Source organism: Panthera uncia, unplaced genomic scaffold, assembly GCF_023721935.1.
Source record: "Panthera uncia isolate 11264 unplaced genomic scaffold, Puncia_PCG_1.0 HiC_scaffold_648, whole genome shotgun sequence".
Taxonomy (NCBI): Eukaryota; Metazoa; Chordata; class Mammalia; order Carnivora; family Felidae; genus Panthera; species Panthera uncia.
The window spans coordinates 18633-32733 of record NW_026059812.1 but is presented as its reverse complement, the minus strand read 5'-3'; the positions used below and the strand labels follow the sequence as shown (position 1 = coordinate 32733).

At 54.9% G+C, this 14101-nt stretch overlaps 4 protein-coding genes across 8 annotated transcripts; 2 read left to right on the top strand and 2 right to left on the bottom strand.

The window, feature by feature from the left end:
• Positions 1-413: 413 nt before the first annotated feature.
• On the bottom strand, positions 414-6128 carry LOC125918298 (protein lin-37 homolog). Of its 2 annotated transcripts, none has more exons than XM_049624314.1 (9): positions 5781-6128; positions 2462-2537; positions 2251-2304; positions 1905-1934; positions 1738-1823; positions 1486-1652; positions 796-936; positions 635-708; positions 414-550 (listed from the first exon to the last, which is right to left on the bottom strand). In XM_049624314.1, exons 1-9 carry the CDS (start codon positions 5812-5814, stop codon positions 469-471), a joined length of 744 nt encoding a protein of 247 aa, XP_049480271.1. In that variant the 5' UTR covers positions 5815-6128; the 3' UTR covers positions 414-468. The 2 variants fall into 2 exon arrangements, with proteins under 2 accessions (XP_049480271.1, XP_049480272.1); XM_049624315.1 differs by having other exon boundaries at positions 2251-2301.
• A 1206-nt stretch (positions 6129-7334) lies between these two features.
• LOC125918295 (gamma-secretase subunit PEN-2) lies at positions 7335-8714 on the bottom strand. The gene is made up of 4 exons (XM_049624312.1): positions 8618-8714; positions 8326-8483; positions 7785-7889; positions 7335-7625 (listed from the first exon to the last, which is right to left on the bottom strand). The coding sequence occupies exons 1-4, from the start codon at positions 8656-8658 to the stop codon at positions 7486-7488; spliced, it is 444 nt and encodes a 147-aa protein (XP_049480269.1). The 5' UTR covers positions 8659-8714; the 3' UTR covers positions 7335-7485.
• Positions 8715-8767: 53 nt separating this feature from the next.
• LOC125918294 (splicing factor U2AF 26 kDa subunit) lies at positions 8768-10908 on the top strand. Of its 2 annotated transcripts, XR_007456416.1 has the most exons (9): positions 8768-8969; positions 9116-9203; positions 9575-9641; positions 9724-9773; positions 9849-9947; positions 10113-10246; positions 10352-10447; positions 10548-10696; positions 10814-10908. XR_007456416.1 is itself a non-coding variant. In XM_049624311.1 (8 exons), the coding sequence occupies exons 1-8, from the start codon at positions 8926-8928 to the stop codon at positions 10896-10898; spliced, it is 663 nt and encodes a 220-aa protein (XP_049480268.1). In that variant the 5' UTR covers positions 8773-8925. The 2 variants fall into 2 exon arrangements, 1 of the variants encoding a protein (XP_049480268.1); XM_049624311.1 differs by lacking the exon at positions 10548-10696 and having other exon boundaries at positions 8773-8969; positions 10814-10898.
• A 405-nt stretch (positions 10909-11313) lies between these two features.
• On the top strand, positions 11314-13855 carry LOC125918293 (IGF-like family receptor 1). Of its 3 annotated transcripts, none has more exons than XM_049624310.1 (5): positions 11314-11391; positions 11837-12059; positions 12529-12713; positions 13019-13397; positions 13481-13855. In XM_049624310.1, the coding sequence occupies exons 2-5, from the start codon at positions 11873-11875 to the stop codon at positions 13804-13806; spliced, it is 1077 nt and encodes a 358-aa protein (XP_049480267.1). In that variant the 5' UTR covers positions 11314-11391; positions 11837-11872; the 3' UTR covers positions 13807-13855. The 3 variants fall into 3 exon arrangements, with proteins under 3 accessions (XP_049480267.1, XP_049480265.1, XP_049480266.1); XM_049624308.1 differs by lacking the exon at positions 11314-11391 and adding an exon at positions 11615-11703; XM_049624309.1 differs by lacking the exon at positions 11314-11391 and having other exon boundaries at positions 11729-12059.
• Positions 13856-14101: the final 246 nt, after the last annotated feature.

Genomic DNA, 14101 nt, shown 5'->3' with positions numbered 1-14101 from the left:
TCTTGAGCCCCTTTTCTGACCCCCACTCCTGGACACCTATTTCAGGCCAAGCAGGACCCTCAGCCTCAGACTGTACAGACACCCACCCCATCTCCCCAGATTCTGCACAGATATCCTAAGCCCCATCCCCAACTCTACCCAGAACCCCCCAGTCATTCTGTCTTAACCCCTAAGTCTCCAACCACATATCCCAGGCAATCCACCTTCCACACACCTCCCCTTATTCTCCAAGACCCAACCAAGCAGCCACTTTTTCTTCGGTTCCCCACAATCCTTCTCCCTCCTTGAATTCCCTGCCACCCCTATCCCCTCATACTACCTAGGCCCACTCCCCGAATAAATGTGATAGAGCTGGTACCAACTGCTTTATGTCTGGGCTGGGAAGAATAGGCTGGAGCAAGCAGAGGCCAGTGTGAAGGTGTGAAGGAGGGGAATGTTTATTGGGGGGATGTGGGGAGCAGGGGAACATCACTGGCGCTCATACATCTCCCGTAGGATCTTCATGCTTTCTGAGTACCGAAGCTGGTTCCGATGAGATGCCTCCTTCCACCTGTGGTGGGGGTGGAGAAGCAGAGGGAGGACTCAGCACTTGGGGCAGAGGCCATAGGGGTGCCAACAGGATGGGGATGCTCACCTCTGGCGGATGCGTTTCCAGCGCTGCATGTTGCGGTAGATGAGTGTGGATGGTGAGGGCTCAGGCTCGGAGGGCTGAGTGGACAGAGAAGCCAGGCTGGGTGGCCATGCCCGAGCCTCGTAACATATGCCCCAGAGCCCTGGGTCAGTTTGCATACCCACCTCATCATCGGGGGTACCCTGGGTCTCAGGCTGCAGCGGGGATGGAATTCGGGACCTGCAAGCATCACCAGATGGCCCAGCGGCTGTGGGTGGAGGCAGCTTGTACACATCGCGACTCTTGCTGCTGGTGACCTCTGAACTCTGGGGACACAAGGGCCCCACCCCGGGCCCAAGAGAGTTAAAGAAGGCCAGCACTATATACTTCACCCCTCCTGCCTCATCCAGTGACAATAGACATGGGGGTCTCACAGGGGCTTGTCTTAAGAGCCATGCCAAAGGAGTGTCTCCTGTCCAGTCCAGGGACCCCCCTCCACCTCTGCCCAGCCCAGGGACCCCCAGTTACTCCTGCTCAGCCCAACGACCCCCATCTTCTCCCCTAGGCCAGGTGGCTACACCTTTTTGCACTAAGGACCCCTGTTGAGCCCCCCAGCTTTTGGTCACATCTATCTGCCCAAGGGAGCCCTGTTCCCTCTCCCTCCTAGGCCAGGTAGCTGTGTCCGTCTGGTTTAGGGAGTTCCATCCATACTCTCAGCCAAAATGTTCATATCTGTGTGCCTCATCAGACCAGAAATCACTGAGGGACAGAGACCTGTGCCTGTCTATCCCACTAGCTTTGGGAGGACACCCTGTGGTTATCTATCTACCCACTGCCCCCCTGGCTGCCGGGAGGGGGCCCACCACACATCCAACCTCCTCATCGTCGGGCAGTGGGGGCAGTGGCGAGCTGGGGGAGCGTTCTCGCTCGCGCACTGAGGGGCTGTTGCGCATCCAGGCACGGCAGATTGGGTACAATGGTGTGTTCTCACTGAACTGAGCCAAGTCCACACTCCGGTCAAACAGCTTGATCACATATGTGTCTAGGGTGACGGGAGGGGAAGGTGTGTGAACATCCTCCCATAGCTCCCCATCATGGCCAGCCCTCTAGAGTCACCGCCTACTCACTGGATCGCTGTGGCCCTCCCTCAGCCAGCCCGTCATCCATCTCCCTCCTCTTCTTCCTCCGCTGGTGGGGGAAGCGGGCGGATGGTCTGTGTGGGGCAGGAGAACATCAGGACCAGGGCAGGGGCTGGAGACTTCTTGTCAGTTGGCTGGGGCCCCTGCCACCTTACCGTTTGCCGGTAGATGCAATGGAACAATCCCTGTGGGGAGACACAAGATGTCAGCAGGTGACTCTAAAACAAATGCCTGCTTAAAACCCCAAAAGGTACCCTGGGGAGACTGAGACGTTCACAGGGACCCCACCGAACTCTTAGGCCCTGCATCCCACCCACGCCTCCAGGGCTGGAAGTGCCAACCATAAGGAAACCTAAGCTTCTGCTGCCACAGGGTCTCTGTACATGCAGGGTGGTCAGGACTGCGGTGGAGGAAGTGTGGGGCAGAGCGGTCAGAGCCTGCATGAAGAAGGGAGTTATCCAGCACAAGACCTCAGATACAGATCCCATTAACAAAACTTACTTGCTGTGGGTGTCCGAGGGGGTTTTCCCAGCTTCCTCCTCCAGGCGCTCCCTGCTAGTGGAAGAGAACTGTGGGCTCAGGGTTCCCAGGGGCAAGTGGGAAGGCACCAAGTAGCTTTTCCATTGGGCCCCTTCCTCCCTAAGCCAGCCTCTGGGGTCCTACCCAGATCCACCCAGGATGACCCATAACTCCTGCTGGGCTAGGTCCCAACCTGTCCATGTGACTCTTCTCCAGCAGACACTGCAGGACAGCATCAAGTTGGTTCCGGGCCTTGGCCATCTCCAACTCTGGGGAAGAAGATACCAACCAGGAGTCGGTTCTAAGGCCCATCGCAGGTGGGCAGCCGACTAGGCTGAAGCAGGGCATCCACATCCAAGCCTGCGGCCGGGCCCAGGCACATTGGGCGGTGCAGAGGGCAAAGACAACTGACGTGAGGAGCAAGAGCTCCGGGTTCCAGGGTTGTCCCACATGCTCATGTGTGACCAAACGCAAGTCACCTTACCTCACTGAGCCTGTTTCCTCAACTTGAAAATAGGTCTCCCAATGATACCTATCTGCAAGGACCGTTTGAGGTTTATTTATTTATTTATTTATTTTTTTAATTTTTTTTTTTTTTTTAACGTTTATTTATTTTTGAGACAGAGAGACAGAGCATGAACGGGGGAGGGTCAGAGAGAGGGAGACACAGAATCTGAAACAGGCTCCAGGCTCTGGGCTGTGAGCACAGAGCCCGACGCAGGGCTCGAACTCACGGACCGCGAGATCATGACCTGAGCCGAAGTCGGCCGCTTAACCGACTGAGCCACCCAGGCGCCCCCCGTTTGAGGTTTAAATAAACCTATGTTGGGGCACCTGGGTGGCTCAGTTGGTTAAGTGTCCAACTTGGGCTCAGCTCATGATCTCCCTGTTCCTGAGTTCAAGCCCCGTGTCGGGCTCAGTGCCCCCGTGTCGGGCTCAGTGCTCACAGCTCAGAGCCTGGAGACTGCTTCAGATCCTGTGTCTCCCTCTCTTTCTCTGCCCCTCCCCCACTTGTGCCCTGTCTCTCTCTCAAAAATAAATAAAATGTTAAATTTTTTTTTAAACAAACCTATGTTATATATGAACCTCTTAGCAAGATGCAATTACAAGAAGATGTACAGAGTACTTATTATGTGCCAAGAATTATCCCAAGCACATTACACGTATTAACCCTTTAAATTCTCACAATAACTCTGGCAGGTAGATAGGATTGTCCCCATCTTATGGATGACGAAACTGAGGCACAGACAAGTTAGGCTAGGAAATTGCAGGACTGAGGATTTGCACTCAGGCACTCCACAGATGAAGTTATAAGGCAGAGACTCAAACTGGGTGCAGAATCTAGCTCCCAGATGTGGTCTGTTGGGCTGAGGCAGTGGTGTTATTTTAAATCTGAACTGAATCTAAATGGACAACATGTAATAATTGAGAGACTGCACCTAAAATATCCATTTTTGGCTCCCCCCCTGCCCCGCTCGAAATGAGATATGGGCCTACCTTCCTGCATTCCTGGCTCTGTTGGCCTCTGTGTTTGCCTCCCCTCATCATAGAACTTAAAGAGGTGATGATGTTATAAATATTCTCCTCTCGCCTTTGTGGGGTGTTTGCTCTCGTTCCAACCAGTACCTAGCATCACTCTAGTCCAGGGCTCAAAGCCTGGAAGGACGCTTGGGGACATGCTTTGCCAGCCCTGGGATGAAAGAGGCAGGGATTCCCAACAGCACGGAGGAGAGGCAGGGTGGGGGTGAAGGGCTGCAGGCAGCTGAGATTCTAACAGAGAGCCCTGGACAAGAGCCCAGGTATAAATCATACATACCCACATCTCTTTCCCTAGGCCCTGCTTCTCTCCTGAACCTCAGACCTTGGGATCCCATGGTCTCCTGGATACCTCCCCCTGGACATCCCCTAGGCCCCTACCATCTACTGGGTCCACACTGGCCTAGTGTCTCTCTAAACTTTACCACTTTTCCTGGGCCCCCATCTCTGGGGTAGCCCCACTCCCCCAGTCCTTCACTGGGCCTCATAATAGACACGTCTCATCTTCCTCCACCCCAGCTCACCAACCCCATGGCCTGTCCACTTGGCCTCCTGAGTATCTCTCTGCTCTCTCCCTATCCTGGTTCTCTCCCTTCCCCCAGGCTCCCAGCCTCAATCTCCTCCTCTGACCTACCCTGCACAACGTGGCCAGGAGACTCTTTGGAAAACCAAACCCACCCTGATCCTCCCCTGCATAGAATAGTCCACCACTCCGTAGTTCCCCAGGACTGAGTCTGAACTCTTTGGCCTGGTGTTCACAGGCCTCCAGTGACCCTGCCTGCCCCCCGCCCCCACCATCATCTGTAGTCAGGCCGTTATATTATACTCTTCCACTCATGATTTTTTTTTTTTTTTTTTTTTTTGGAATTTGGGGGAGATCTTTATTAACTCACTCCTCAGTTCAAAACCCTCCTTTGGCTTCCCATTTCCCTCAGAACAAAAGCCAAAGTCCTAACTTGGATCCACAAGAACTGTCCTCCTCCCTCTCCCTGTTTGCCATCATCTCACACTCTCCACCTGACTCTCTCTGCTTCAGACACACTGGCCTCTCTGCTGGGCCTTGAACGTGGCAGATGAGTCTTCCACCTCAGGACCTTTTCAGAGCTATTTCCTACATCTGATTTGCTGTTCCCTCATCTGTTCTCACTCCTTCTTTTTTTTTTTTTTTTTAATTATTTATTTTCGAGAAAGAGAAAGAGACAGAGAGAAAGAGAAAGAGAATGAATGAATCCTAAGCAGGATCCAGGCTCTGGGCTGTCAGTACAGAGCTGGACGTGGGGCAGGAACTCATGAACCCTGAGATCATGACCTGAGCTGAAGTCACAGGGCTCAACGGACTCAGCCACTCAGGTGCCCCACCTTGCCTCACTCCTGATCTTACCTTCTCCTGTTTCGTTTTATTAGAACTTATGCCATCTAACACCCTACAAATCATTTTGCTTTTTGCGGGGTCTGGATTCCATGCCTCTCCCACCACCCTCATTAACATGCCAGTCCTGGGTTCCCATCAGCTCGGACGCAACCCAAAATGACTTCCTCTCTCTCAGCTTCGGTTTCCCAGTCTACCACATTTCCTGCTTCCTAGGATTACTGGGATACAGGGACCGGGAGGATTAAATGCTTCTCTGTACTTCAAGTGCTGAGCACAATGCTTGACTCATGACCACTGCTGGAAATGGGGAAACCGAGGCAGAGGCAAGAAGTGTCCTTTTCATTGTCACACGTCTCAGGATCCCCGGGTCTTACTGTACCACACGGTCTGAGCCACCACCATTCAATCTCAACACTACCTTCAACACAGACCGGGAGGGTATGAAGATGGCAAGAATCGTTCAACGCCTGACATGGCGATAGTCAGGTGGGCGGCAGGAAGAAGTCGCGTGGTCCGTCTGATCGCGACAACCTTACCTATCGGGACTCCCATACCCTGATGGGTCCGGTGCTCCCCTACAGGCCCCCTACCTCGGGGTCCTCACCTGATTTCTCCACTTTCACCTTCACCGGAAACATGGCTTGGGTCTGAGGTGTGGCTAGCTGGGTCAGAGGAGGCCAAAGAGCCCCGGGTCATAAATGGAGGCCGAAGACTGACGGGAAGAGGTCAAAGATAAGCTTTGTGTGCGACCAGTCCTCCGCGCTGAGCAGTGTCCGGCGGCGACCGCCACTACAGCCGCCACCTCCTCTGTTTCCCTTCTGTGGGCGGGGTCCCTTTGGCAATTGCTTGTTCCCATTTGGCAGTGCCACCGTCGATCTCGTCCCTGACCAATTGACACCGCCGCCATCTGCTCCCAGCTGTAAGTCCCACCTTTCTGAGGCCCCGTTTCCGGAAACAAAGCAACGGCATCCCGGGGTGCTTCCTGGGAGGTGTAGTTCTACGTCCGAGACACAGCCAGGGTAACAACGCCTGCGCCGCGCGAGGCACGGTGGGAGACGTAGGATCAGGGCTGCGTGAGGTTTCTTGGAACTTGTAGTGTTAGGCGCTTTGAGGAAAACCAATTTAGCTATTACCAAGATTTATCTAACCGTAGGAGTCCTTCTTGTCCCCGAGAAGAAGACAAGTCTGGAGTTAGGCCGGGTTCAACCTCACTGAGCCCTCGCCAGGTGCCGGCTACCTGTTAATCTCTCCTCGGGAGCAACCATTTACTTAGCAAATATTTATTAGCGTGCCAGGCACTCTTCTAGGCACTGGGGACACTGCACAGAACAAAACCGACAAAAATTCCTGCCGTAATAGAGCTTATATTTCAGAGGATGTAAGATTACAAGAAAGAAGTAAAACAGTTTAAAAGAAATGTAATAAAAGAAAGAATACAACCTCAAGGCACTTAGGGAGTACCAACGTTCCGCATTGAAATTTTAAGTAGGACGGTCAAGGAAGCCTTCTCTGATAAAGCTCTTGGCTATGTTTATTGCTGCAGACAACATCTCCTTCAGAAAATGGGAAACTTCATTTACCACAGATGCTTTGGGTCTGATAAATTCTAAGAGGTAGTATTGATATCCACATTTCTTAAAAAAAAATTTTTTTTTAATGTTTTATTTTTGAGAGAAAGAGAGAGACAGAGCATGAACAGGGGAGGGCAGAGAGAGAGGGAGACACAAAATCCAAAGTAGGTTCCAGGCTCTGAGCTGTTAGCACAGAGCCTGATGGAGCGCTCGAACTCATGAACAGTGAGATCATGACCTGAGCCGAAGTTGGACACCTAACCTACTGAGCCACCCAGGTGCCCCAGTATCCACATTTCTGATGAGAGTACTGAGGCCAAGTGGGAAAGTAGAGTTTTCAAATTCACACCCCCCCCCCCCAGGACAGGATAGCAGCCCCTAGTAAAGGAAGCATTGTTTCTTTCTTATTCTGCATCTGTAAAATAGGGTTCCTGAGCAGGAAAATTCCTATTTCAGAGGGTTCATAGAGTGAAGGATTGCACTACTGTGTGAAGCACTAAGCCTGGCACAAAGTGAGCATTCAATACACGTTTCTGAACATTAATAACCATTTTATGCTTCAACCTCCAAAAGATCCAGGAAGTCAATACAGAGAATCAGAGTCCTTTATTGGGGGATGTCAGCGAAGAACACAGGAGATGGGAACAAGTCTTAGGGGCTTGAGAGGGGCTTAGAGTAGAGGAGCCCATCCTGGGAGAATGAGAGAATGAGCAAGTCCCAGGCCTGTGTAGGAAGCTATCAGGGGGTACCTAGGGGTATGGTGAAGGAGAGATAGTCACCAAGGGCGCCCCAACGGGGCCGGTAGATCTGGAAGATGGTGATCCAGGTTGCGAGTACAATCACCCAGAAGAGGAAGCCCACAGCTGAGCGCCAGACATCTGTAAGAAGGAACAGGAATGGGTAAGGTTGGCCTCCAACTGCCCTCTGGCCTCCCCCAGACTGGCCCTCTCTTCTCTTTGGGAGCCCCAGAATTCTGAAGCCTCCATCATTCCCTCTGGACACCCAATGGCCTCCCTTCATCTGTGTCCTAGACTCACAGCCTTTGATTTGGCTCTGCTCTGTGTACGCCGGGACTAGGAACGCCTCTCGGAAGAACCAGAAGATGTTGACCAACCAGAGAAAAGGCAGGAAAGCAAACCCACCTAAGAGAAAACAAAACAAAACAAAACAAAACAACAACAACAACAAAACTGTAACAAAAAGCAATGACATTCACCCCCGCCCCAAACTTCTACATAGAGGACAGAAGGCCCTCTCCCATGTCCAAGTTCAAATGGAGATCTCTATCAGAGATTTAGGAATTCTGGCTCCTCCCTGTGACCCAAAAATCTGACTCCTCAATCATCTATTTCTCAGGACCCAGAATCCAGCCCCACAGCTGCCCCCCCCCCCCGTCTCTTGGGACCCAGAAGTTGAGGCCCCAGCTTCCTCTTTCCTCAGGTCTCAGACCCTTCCCTCAGACCCAGGAGTCCGCAACTAAGACCCAAGAATCCAAGTCCCCGGGTCCTCTTCCGTCGGGCGCTCTAGTCCTGTCCCGGTCCCCTCTCTTCTCCTGGGACTCTAGGAATCGGCCTTTACCCAGGTAGTACTTCCGGCACAGATTTAGCTTCTCCTCGTTGGACACCCGCTCCAAGTTCATAGTTGCGCTGAGGCGGAGTCGTCCCGAGGGTCTGTAAGGGCAAGAGCCAAGCCTTGACCCCAGGTGACAGGTGCAGGGATCGCGAACAACCACGCCCCTATTACGACAAAACGGAGATAAAACTGAAGGGTGGGTTTGCTGAAAGAAGGGTACTCCGGCCCCCACCAGCAAGCTGACAGGGTTGAACGCTCTTCACGTTTATTGGGGTACGCGAAACGACCCCCAACTCACCAGTGGAACCTATTTCCTCCGCTTGGAAGCCTTTGCCACATTCAACTCCGGACGTTTGCGCGAGATACCGCAAGCATCTCTGGAGTTTGTAGTCTTTTTCAGCGAGGCAACGCTGCACGCATGCGCCTTCGGGGAACTCCGGGAGGCGGTGATTTTGCGGGGAGGGCGCAGGTCTCCAACACGCAAGCGCAGCAGACGGTCTAGGAGCCCGTGCGGTGGAGCGAGGCAGCGACAAACTACACTTCCCAATGCTCTAAAGCAACGGAAATGACGTAAAGAGCCGACTGAGTTGGAGGGTTCGAGTAAAAATGGCTGAATATTTAGCTTCGATATTCGGGACTGAGAAGGACAAGTGAGAACGGGCGCAGGGAGTGGCCCCCTGCGGGGACCGGGGCCGGGACATTTGGTTCCCTGGTGGCTGGGAGGCGTTGGGCGGTGTTTCTGGGGTGTCCGGCCTCCCCGGCCCTCGGTTCACCTCTGTCTTTGCACCTCTTCCAGGGTTAACTGCTCTTTTTACTTTAAGATCGGGGCCTGCCGGCACGGGGACCGGTGCTCCCGGCTTCACAACAAACCGACTTTCAGCCAGGTGAGACCCGGCACGGAGCCTTGAGGGTTAACGCCTCCCAGCCATTCCCCTTCTGTTGTCCATCATCACGAGGTCCCGCCTTTTCCGGATTTCAAAGGCCCACCTTACCACCGGCTTTTTTCCTGTCGGGCCTCTGCGGGTTCCTCCCCTTCCCTCAGGTCCCTCTCGCCACGCCCCCGTACTTACGAACTACACTGCTGGGCTGTTCCTGACTGCTAGGTTTCTCTTCTGGTTTCCTTAAGCGCAAGCATCGCTGATGCGCTCAATCAAGGTGCTTAGGCTTCTTCTCTGTTGCCTGGTCTCAGCCCCAACCTTCATACCCCACCCCTTTGCATGAGCTCAGGCCCCCGCCCCCTTTAAATTCTGTTCAGACCATAGTGCTGCTCAACCTGTACCGGAATCCACAGAACACCGCCCAAACCGCAGACGGATCACACTGTGAGTGAGGGGCCGGTCTTGGGGGCAGGGCAGACAGACCCCGGCAGGCCACCCCCTGATTTCATCCTGCCCCCTCCTCCAGGTCACGTGAGCGACGTGGAGGTGCAAGAACACTATGATAACTTCTTCGAGGTGAGGGTTGGCAAGGGATGGGTTGAGTTTCCTGTGGGCCAGGAGCTCAGCTGAATGCCTCCTGATCTTCCGCAGGAGGTGTTCACGGAGCTGCAGGAGAAGTACGGGGAGATTGAAGAGATGAATGTGTGCGACAACCTGGGGGACCACCTCGTGGGCAATGTCTACGTCAAGGTGTCTGCTTTCCCCCCAATAGAGCCTACAGGTGGAGGCATTTCAGTGTCACCACTGAAGCCTCACAGCTTGAGGTCCATCACCAAATCCAGCCCAGCCCCAGAGCTGCTAACTGATTCCCTAAAGACTTCTGAGTTTGCCAGCCCTGATCGATTTTTCCCTTAGTTTCGGCGTGAGGAGGATGCAGAGCGGGCAGTGGCTGAACTCAATAACCGCTGGTTCAATGGGCAGGCAGTGCATGCTGAGCTGTCTCCTGTCACCGACTTCCGGGAGTCGTGCTGTCGGCAATACGAGATGGGGTATGGTAGTACGGGGGTGGGATGGGCACCAGGAGTTCCAGACTCCTGTGTGTTGGGAAGCTGTCCTCGACGGCAGCGTCCTCCATCCATCTATCCCCTACCCAGGGAATGTACCCGGGGTGGCTTCTGCAACTTCATGCACCTTCGGCCCATCTCCCGGAATCTTCGACGTCAGCTGTATGGGCGAGGACCCAGGCGCAGGTACCTCAGGATCAGCTTGTCAGGATGTCTCATACCCTAAGGCCTTTGTACCCTGGGATGGACCTTATCCTATGTCCCCATAACAGCGTGTCTCTTTTAGATCCTAAGACTAGTTCTGAGCATCATCCCAGGACCAGCGCCTAAATCTCAACCCCAAAACCAGCTGGAACTCCAAACCCCCAAACCCAAGACCAGTCTGGATCTCCAATCCAGAGATCAGTTCCTGAGCACCTGTCCTGATACCACTCAGTAACTCTGGTTATTTCATCACCTGCCCTGCCCTACCCCAGAACTGAGAGGCAGGCCTGGGGAAGTGTGCAACATTTTTCACAGCTCTAACCCTCATCTCTCCTCTCCTGTTCCCAGGTCACCCCCAAGGTCCCATACTGGTCACCGCCCCCGAGAAAGAAACCGAAGACGTTCCCCAGACCACCGGCATGGCCGCTTCTGAGACCCTGGCTCCCTTGACCTCCACCCCTGACAGGCATAAATGTTCCTGGCCAGAACACCTCCTGAAAGCTTCCTTACCTCCCCAGCGCCGTCTTCCCCAGGCTCCGGGGCTCCGTGATGTTAATCTGTTAAACACAGGGACCTTCCTTTACCACCCTTCCCCTAATAAAGTTCTGTATTGAGGGTTTAGAACCTGTTAGCTTGAGCCTAGCTGTGGGCTGGAGTTTCCTTCCACCCCCGCATCTCCTGACGAAAAGGGGAAGCGGGCTGGGCTCTGGCCACAACTTCAGCTGAAGAACTTCCAGCAACAGGTGGGAAAGCAGCAGGCTCCGGGCCCAAGGCTCTAGAAACCCCTCAGTGGGACCGGTAGCAGTGGGGACGCTTTTGTGCTGGGAACTTCAGGACATTTCTCGAAGGCTTCTCAAGGGGGAGGTGCCTGATTGTGGCAGGTTGGAGGATTCCCAGCCCGGAGGAGATTGGGGTTGGGAGCTAAGGTAAGGCCCCTGGGAGTTGAGTGGGAGTCTCCAGAGGGTGAGGTCCGGGTGCTCCATGCCAGCTCCCCTGAGGTGGGAGTTCGCGATACCTAATAGTTAAGCTTACTGTATGCTAGGTGCTGTTCTAAGCAGTTTACTTCTAGTAATGGTTTTAAGTCTTCGAAATAAACCTTTGAGACAGGTACTGTTCTCCTGTTTTAGGGATGAGAAAAGAGGTAAGGAAGATGGCAGCGGTGGGATATGAATCCACTCTGTGGTTCCTGAGTCCTCATTCTAGCAATCTAGAGGCCTTGGTGGTCCTTCTAATAACGGGTCAGGAGCTGGACTAGGGGCTGGGGGGGGGGGGGGGGGGGGTGGGGGGTAGGTTCCCCGTCTTCCAAAACGGTTTGGGTATCCCAAGCCCCCACATCACTGCTTCCTTCTTCTGCCCTGGTTTCCTGGAAAGTGTGACAGAGGCGCTGTGGCCGGAAGTTCTGTGGTCATGGCCCCCCAGGCTACAGACCCCGCCCGGATGGGGCCCCTACGCCGCCTCCTGACTGCGGCACTACTTCTGGCTCAGGCTGCGCCTCAGGAGGCCTCCCAGCACTGCGGGCGCCTAGAGTACTGGAACCCTGATAACCGGTGCTGCAGCAGCTGCCTGCAGCGCTTTGGGCCGCCCCCCTGCCCGGGTGAGGAGCAGGGGCCGGGGTATGAGGGCGGAGCCAGGAGGTGATAAGGAGATGGGGAAGGGACGAGGTCTGTGGATTATTGTCTGTGAGGCTTCCTTCTGCGTGGGGGCGGCCGGCCCTATGCAGATAAGACGGCAGGGGCGCTGAGCCTGTGACGGAAGGGATGGTATGGGTTACGTTAGTGCCAAGGCGAAGTGGTCCTGCCAGTGAGAGGGGCCGAATCTCGGCGGTGTTCAGAGGGTGGGCTGTGTGGCTAAATCGGGAGTGGGTGGGACTTGGTGCCGAAGCGGGGCGGGGCCTGTGTAGAGAGGGTCTTGAGCCTGCTTGGCCAGTGCGGGGAGGGTGGCACGTCCACTGATAGGGTGGGTGAGTGGAGTACAAGGTCGGGATAGGACAAAGGGGAAAGGGAGTCGTTAGTGCAGAAGAGGAGGGGCTGGGCAGCCACACGTGAGACTTTGTTTCCCACCAGACTACGAGTTTTCGGAAAACTGCGGATTCAATGATTTTGCCGATCACGTGACATACCCCTTCAAAGAGTGTCCCTTTGGGCAGTGCAACCCCGACAATGCGGAGCTATGTAGCCCTTGTGGCGCCGGAGCCACGGCCCCCGCTCCCGCAGGGAGCAGGAGCGGAACCCAGCGTCGCTGCAGAGAGGTGCGGGTAGGCCCCGGAGGGCCTGGGAAGGGGTGCAGCCTGTCGGATGCGGGACAGGGGCTGGGGGGAGTGGTTTTGGGGTTAGGTGGGCGGGGTCTGGACTAAGGGAGGGAGTGTAGTCCCACTGAAGAGAATAATAGGGTTGGGGGAATAGTAGTATCAGGAGACCTACCTGGGTTAGGGGGTGGGTCGCTGGCTCAGGTAGGGATTTGGTCCCACTGAGGGATATAAGGATGGGAGGTTCAGGCTGAGGGGGGCAGAAGTGGGTGGGGCACGCCTCCAGCTTTACTCCAACCTATTTGCAGAAGCCGGTCCCTCCCAAGGAGCCCTGTCCTCTCAAGTCTGGGAAACCCAGAGTGTATAGCTCCCAGGAGCCCAGCCCATCAGCGATTTCCAGTGTCTCCTGGATACCTGAGCGCAACGTCACTCAGCAGGCCTTGCCGAATTTTGCCCTGCCAGTGGTGCTGGTTCTCATGGTGCTGGTTCTGCTGGTGACCTCAGCAGTGATCCTTCTGCTTGCCCAGCGGTGTCACCGCCGGGCAAAAGTCCTCCATCCCTACCCCGGCTTGGTTTGTGGCGACACCAGTATCCATACGGTCTTCTCCTTGCCCTCGTCCTCTCCAGGCTCCCTGGAGGCATCAGACGCAGGGGATAAGGTCTCTCTGGTTCCACTCCTGGGCAGAGGTTAGTCGGGGACGTGCCAGGGAGGGAAAAGGTGGACTAGAAGATTGCCCTTCCTCTTCCTCACCCCTCCATTTGTCTCCCAGAACTGCCGAGTCTGGCATCACAGCCCCTGTCTCGCCTCCTGGATGAGCTGGAGGTGCTGGAGGAGCTGATAGTGCTGCTGGATCCTGAACCTGGGCCAGGTGGGGGGATGGCACGCGGCACCACGAGACACCTGGCGGCGAGGTACGGAGTGCCCGCTGCCTGGTCCACCTTTGCCTACTCACTGCGACCCAGTCGCTCGCCACTGCGGGCCCTGATCGAGATGGTGGTGGCAAGGGAGCCCTCTGCTTCTCTGGGGCAGTTTGGCACACACCTGGCCCAGCTGGGGCGGGCAGATGCGCTGCAGGTGCTGTCCAAACTTGGCTGATCTGGGGCTTGTTCGGCCTCCTCCTCAATAAAGTTTCCCATGAATTGCCTGCTGCCTCTGGGCCTCATTAAGGTGCCTTTTTGAAATACGGTCTTTACTGGGCCAAGACCCAACGGGAATCCCCTCATTCCACCATGCGCAACTAGACCAGATGTGGGAGCCGGCCTCGTGCCTCTGGGCACCCATGGTCCCGAGAAATGGCCCCGCTACCCTGGGGAGAGCTCATTCACAGGGGCCCAGCCGGATTCTAACTGGGAATATGTTGAACATTTGTTGCTCCGAAGCCTTAACAGAC

Excerpts from the sequence above, each read along its gene's own strand:
- LOC125918298 (XM_049624314.1), bottom strand. The coding sequence starts at position 5,814 with ATGTTTCCGGTGAAGGTGAAAGTGGAGAAATCAG. Across the intron at positions 1,824-1,904 it reads ATTGCATCTACCGGCAAACG|ACCATCCGCCCGCTTCCCCC; the intron begins GTAAGGTGGCAG and ends TGCCCCACACAG. Across the intron at positions 551-634 it reads TGGAAACGCATCCGCCAGAG|GTGGAAGGAGGCATCTCATC; the intron begins GTGAGCATCCCC and ends CCCCCACCACAG.
- LOC125918295 (XM_049624312.1), bottom strand. The coding sequence starts at position 8,658 with ATGTGGCAAAGGCTTCCAAGCGGAGGAAATAGGTTCCACTG. Across the intron at positions 7,890-8,325 it reads GTGCCGGAAGTACTACCTGG|GTGGGTTTGCTTTCCTGCCT; the intron begins GTAAAGGCCGAT and ends GTTTTCTCTTAG. Across the intron at positions 7,626-7,784 it reads GCAGAGCCAAATCAAAGGCT|ATGTCTGGCGCTCAGCTGTG; the intron begins GTGAGTCTAGGA and ends TCCTTCTTACAG.
- LOC125918294 (XM_049624311.1), top strand. The coding sequence starts at position 8,926 with ATGGCTGAATATTTAGCTTCGATATTCGGGACTGAGAAGGACAA. Across the intron at positions 9,642-9,723 it reads AACCGCAGACGGATCACACT|GTCACGTGAGCGACGTGGAG; the intron begins GTGAGTGAGGGG and ends CCCCTCCTCCAG. Across the intron at positions 10,448-10,813 it reads GGGCGAGGACCCAGGCGCAG|GTCACCCCCAAGGTCCCATA; the intron begins GTACCTCAGGAT and ends TCCTGTTCCCAG.
- LOC125918293 (XM_049624310.1), top strand. The coding sequence starts at position 11,873 with ATGGCCCCCCAGGCTACAGACCCCGCCCGGATGGGGCCCCTACGCCGC. Across the intron at positions 12,060-12,528 it reads TGGGCCGCCCCCCTGCCCGG|ACTACGAGTTTTCGGAAAAC; the intron begins GTGAGGAGCAGG and ends GTTTCCCACCAG. Across the intron at positions 13,398-13,480 it reads GGTTCCACTCCTGGGCAGAG|AACTGCCGAGTCTGGCATCA; the intron begins GTTAGTCGGGGA and ends TTTGTCTCCCAG.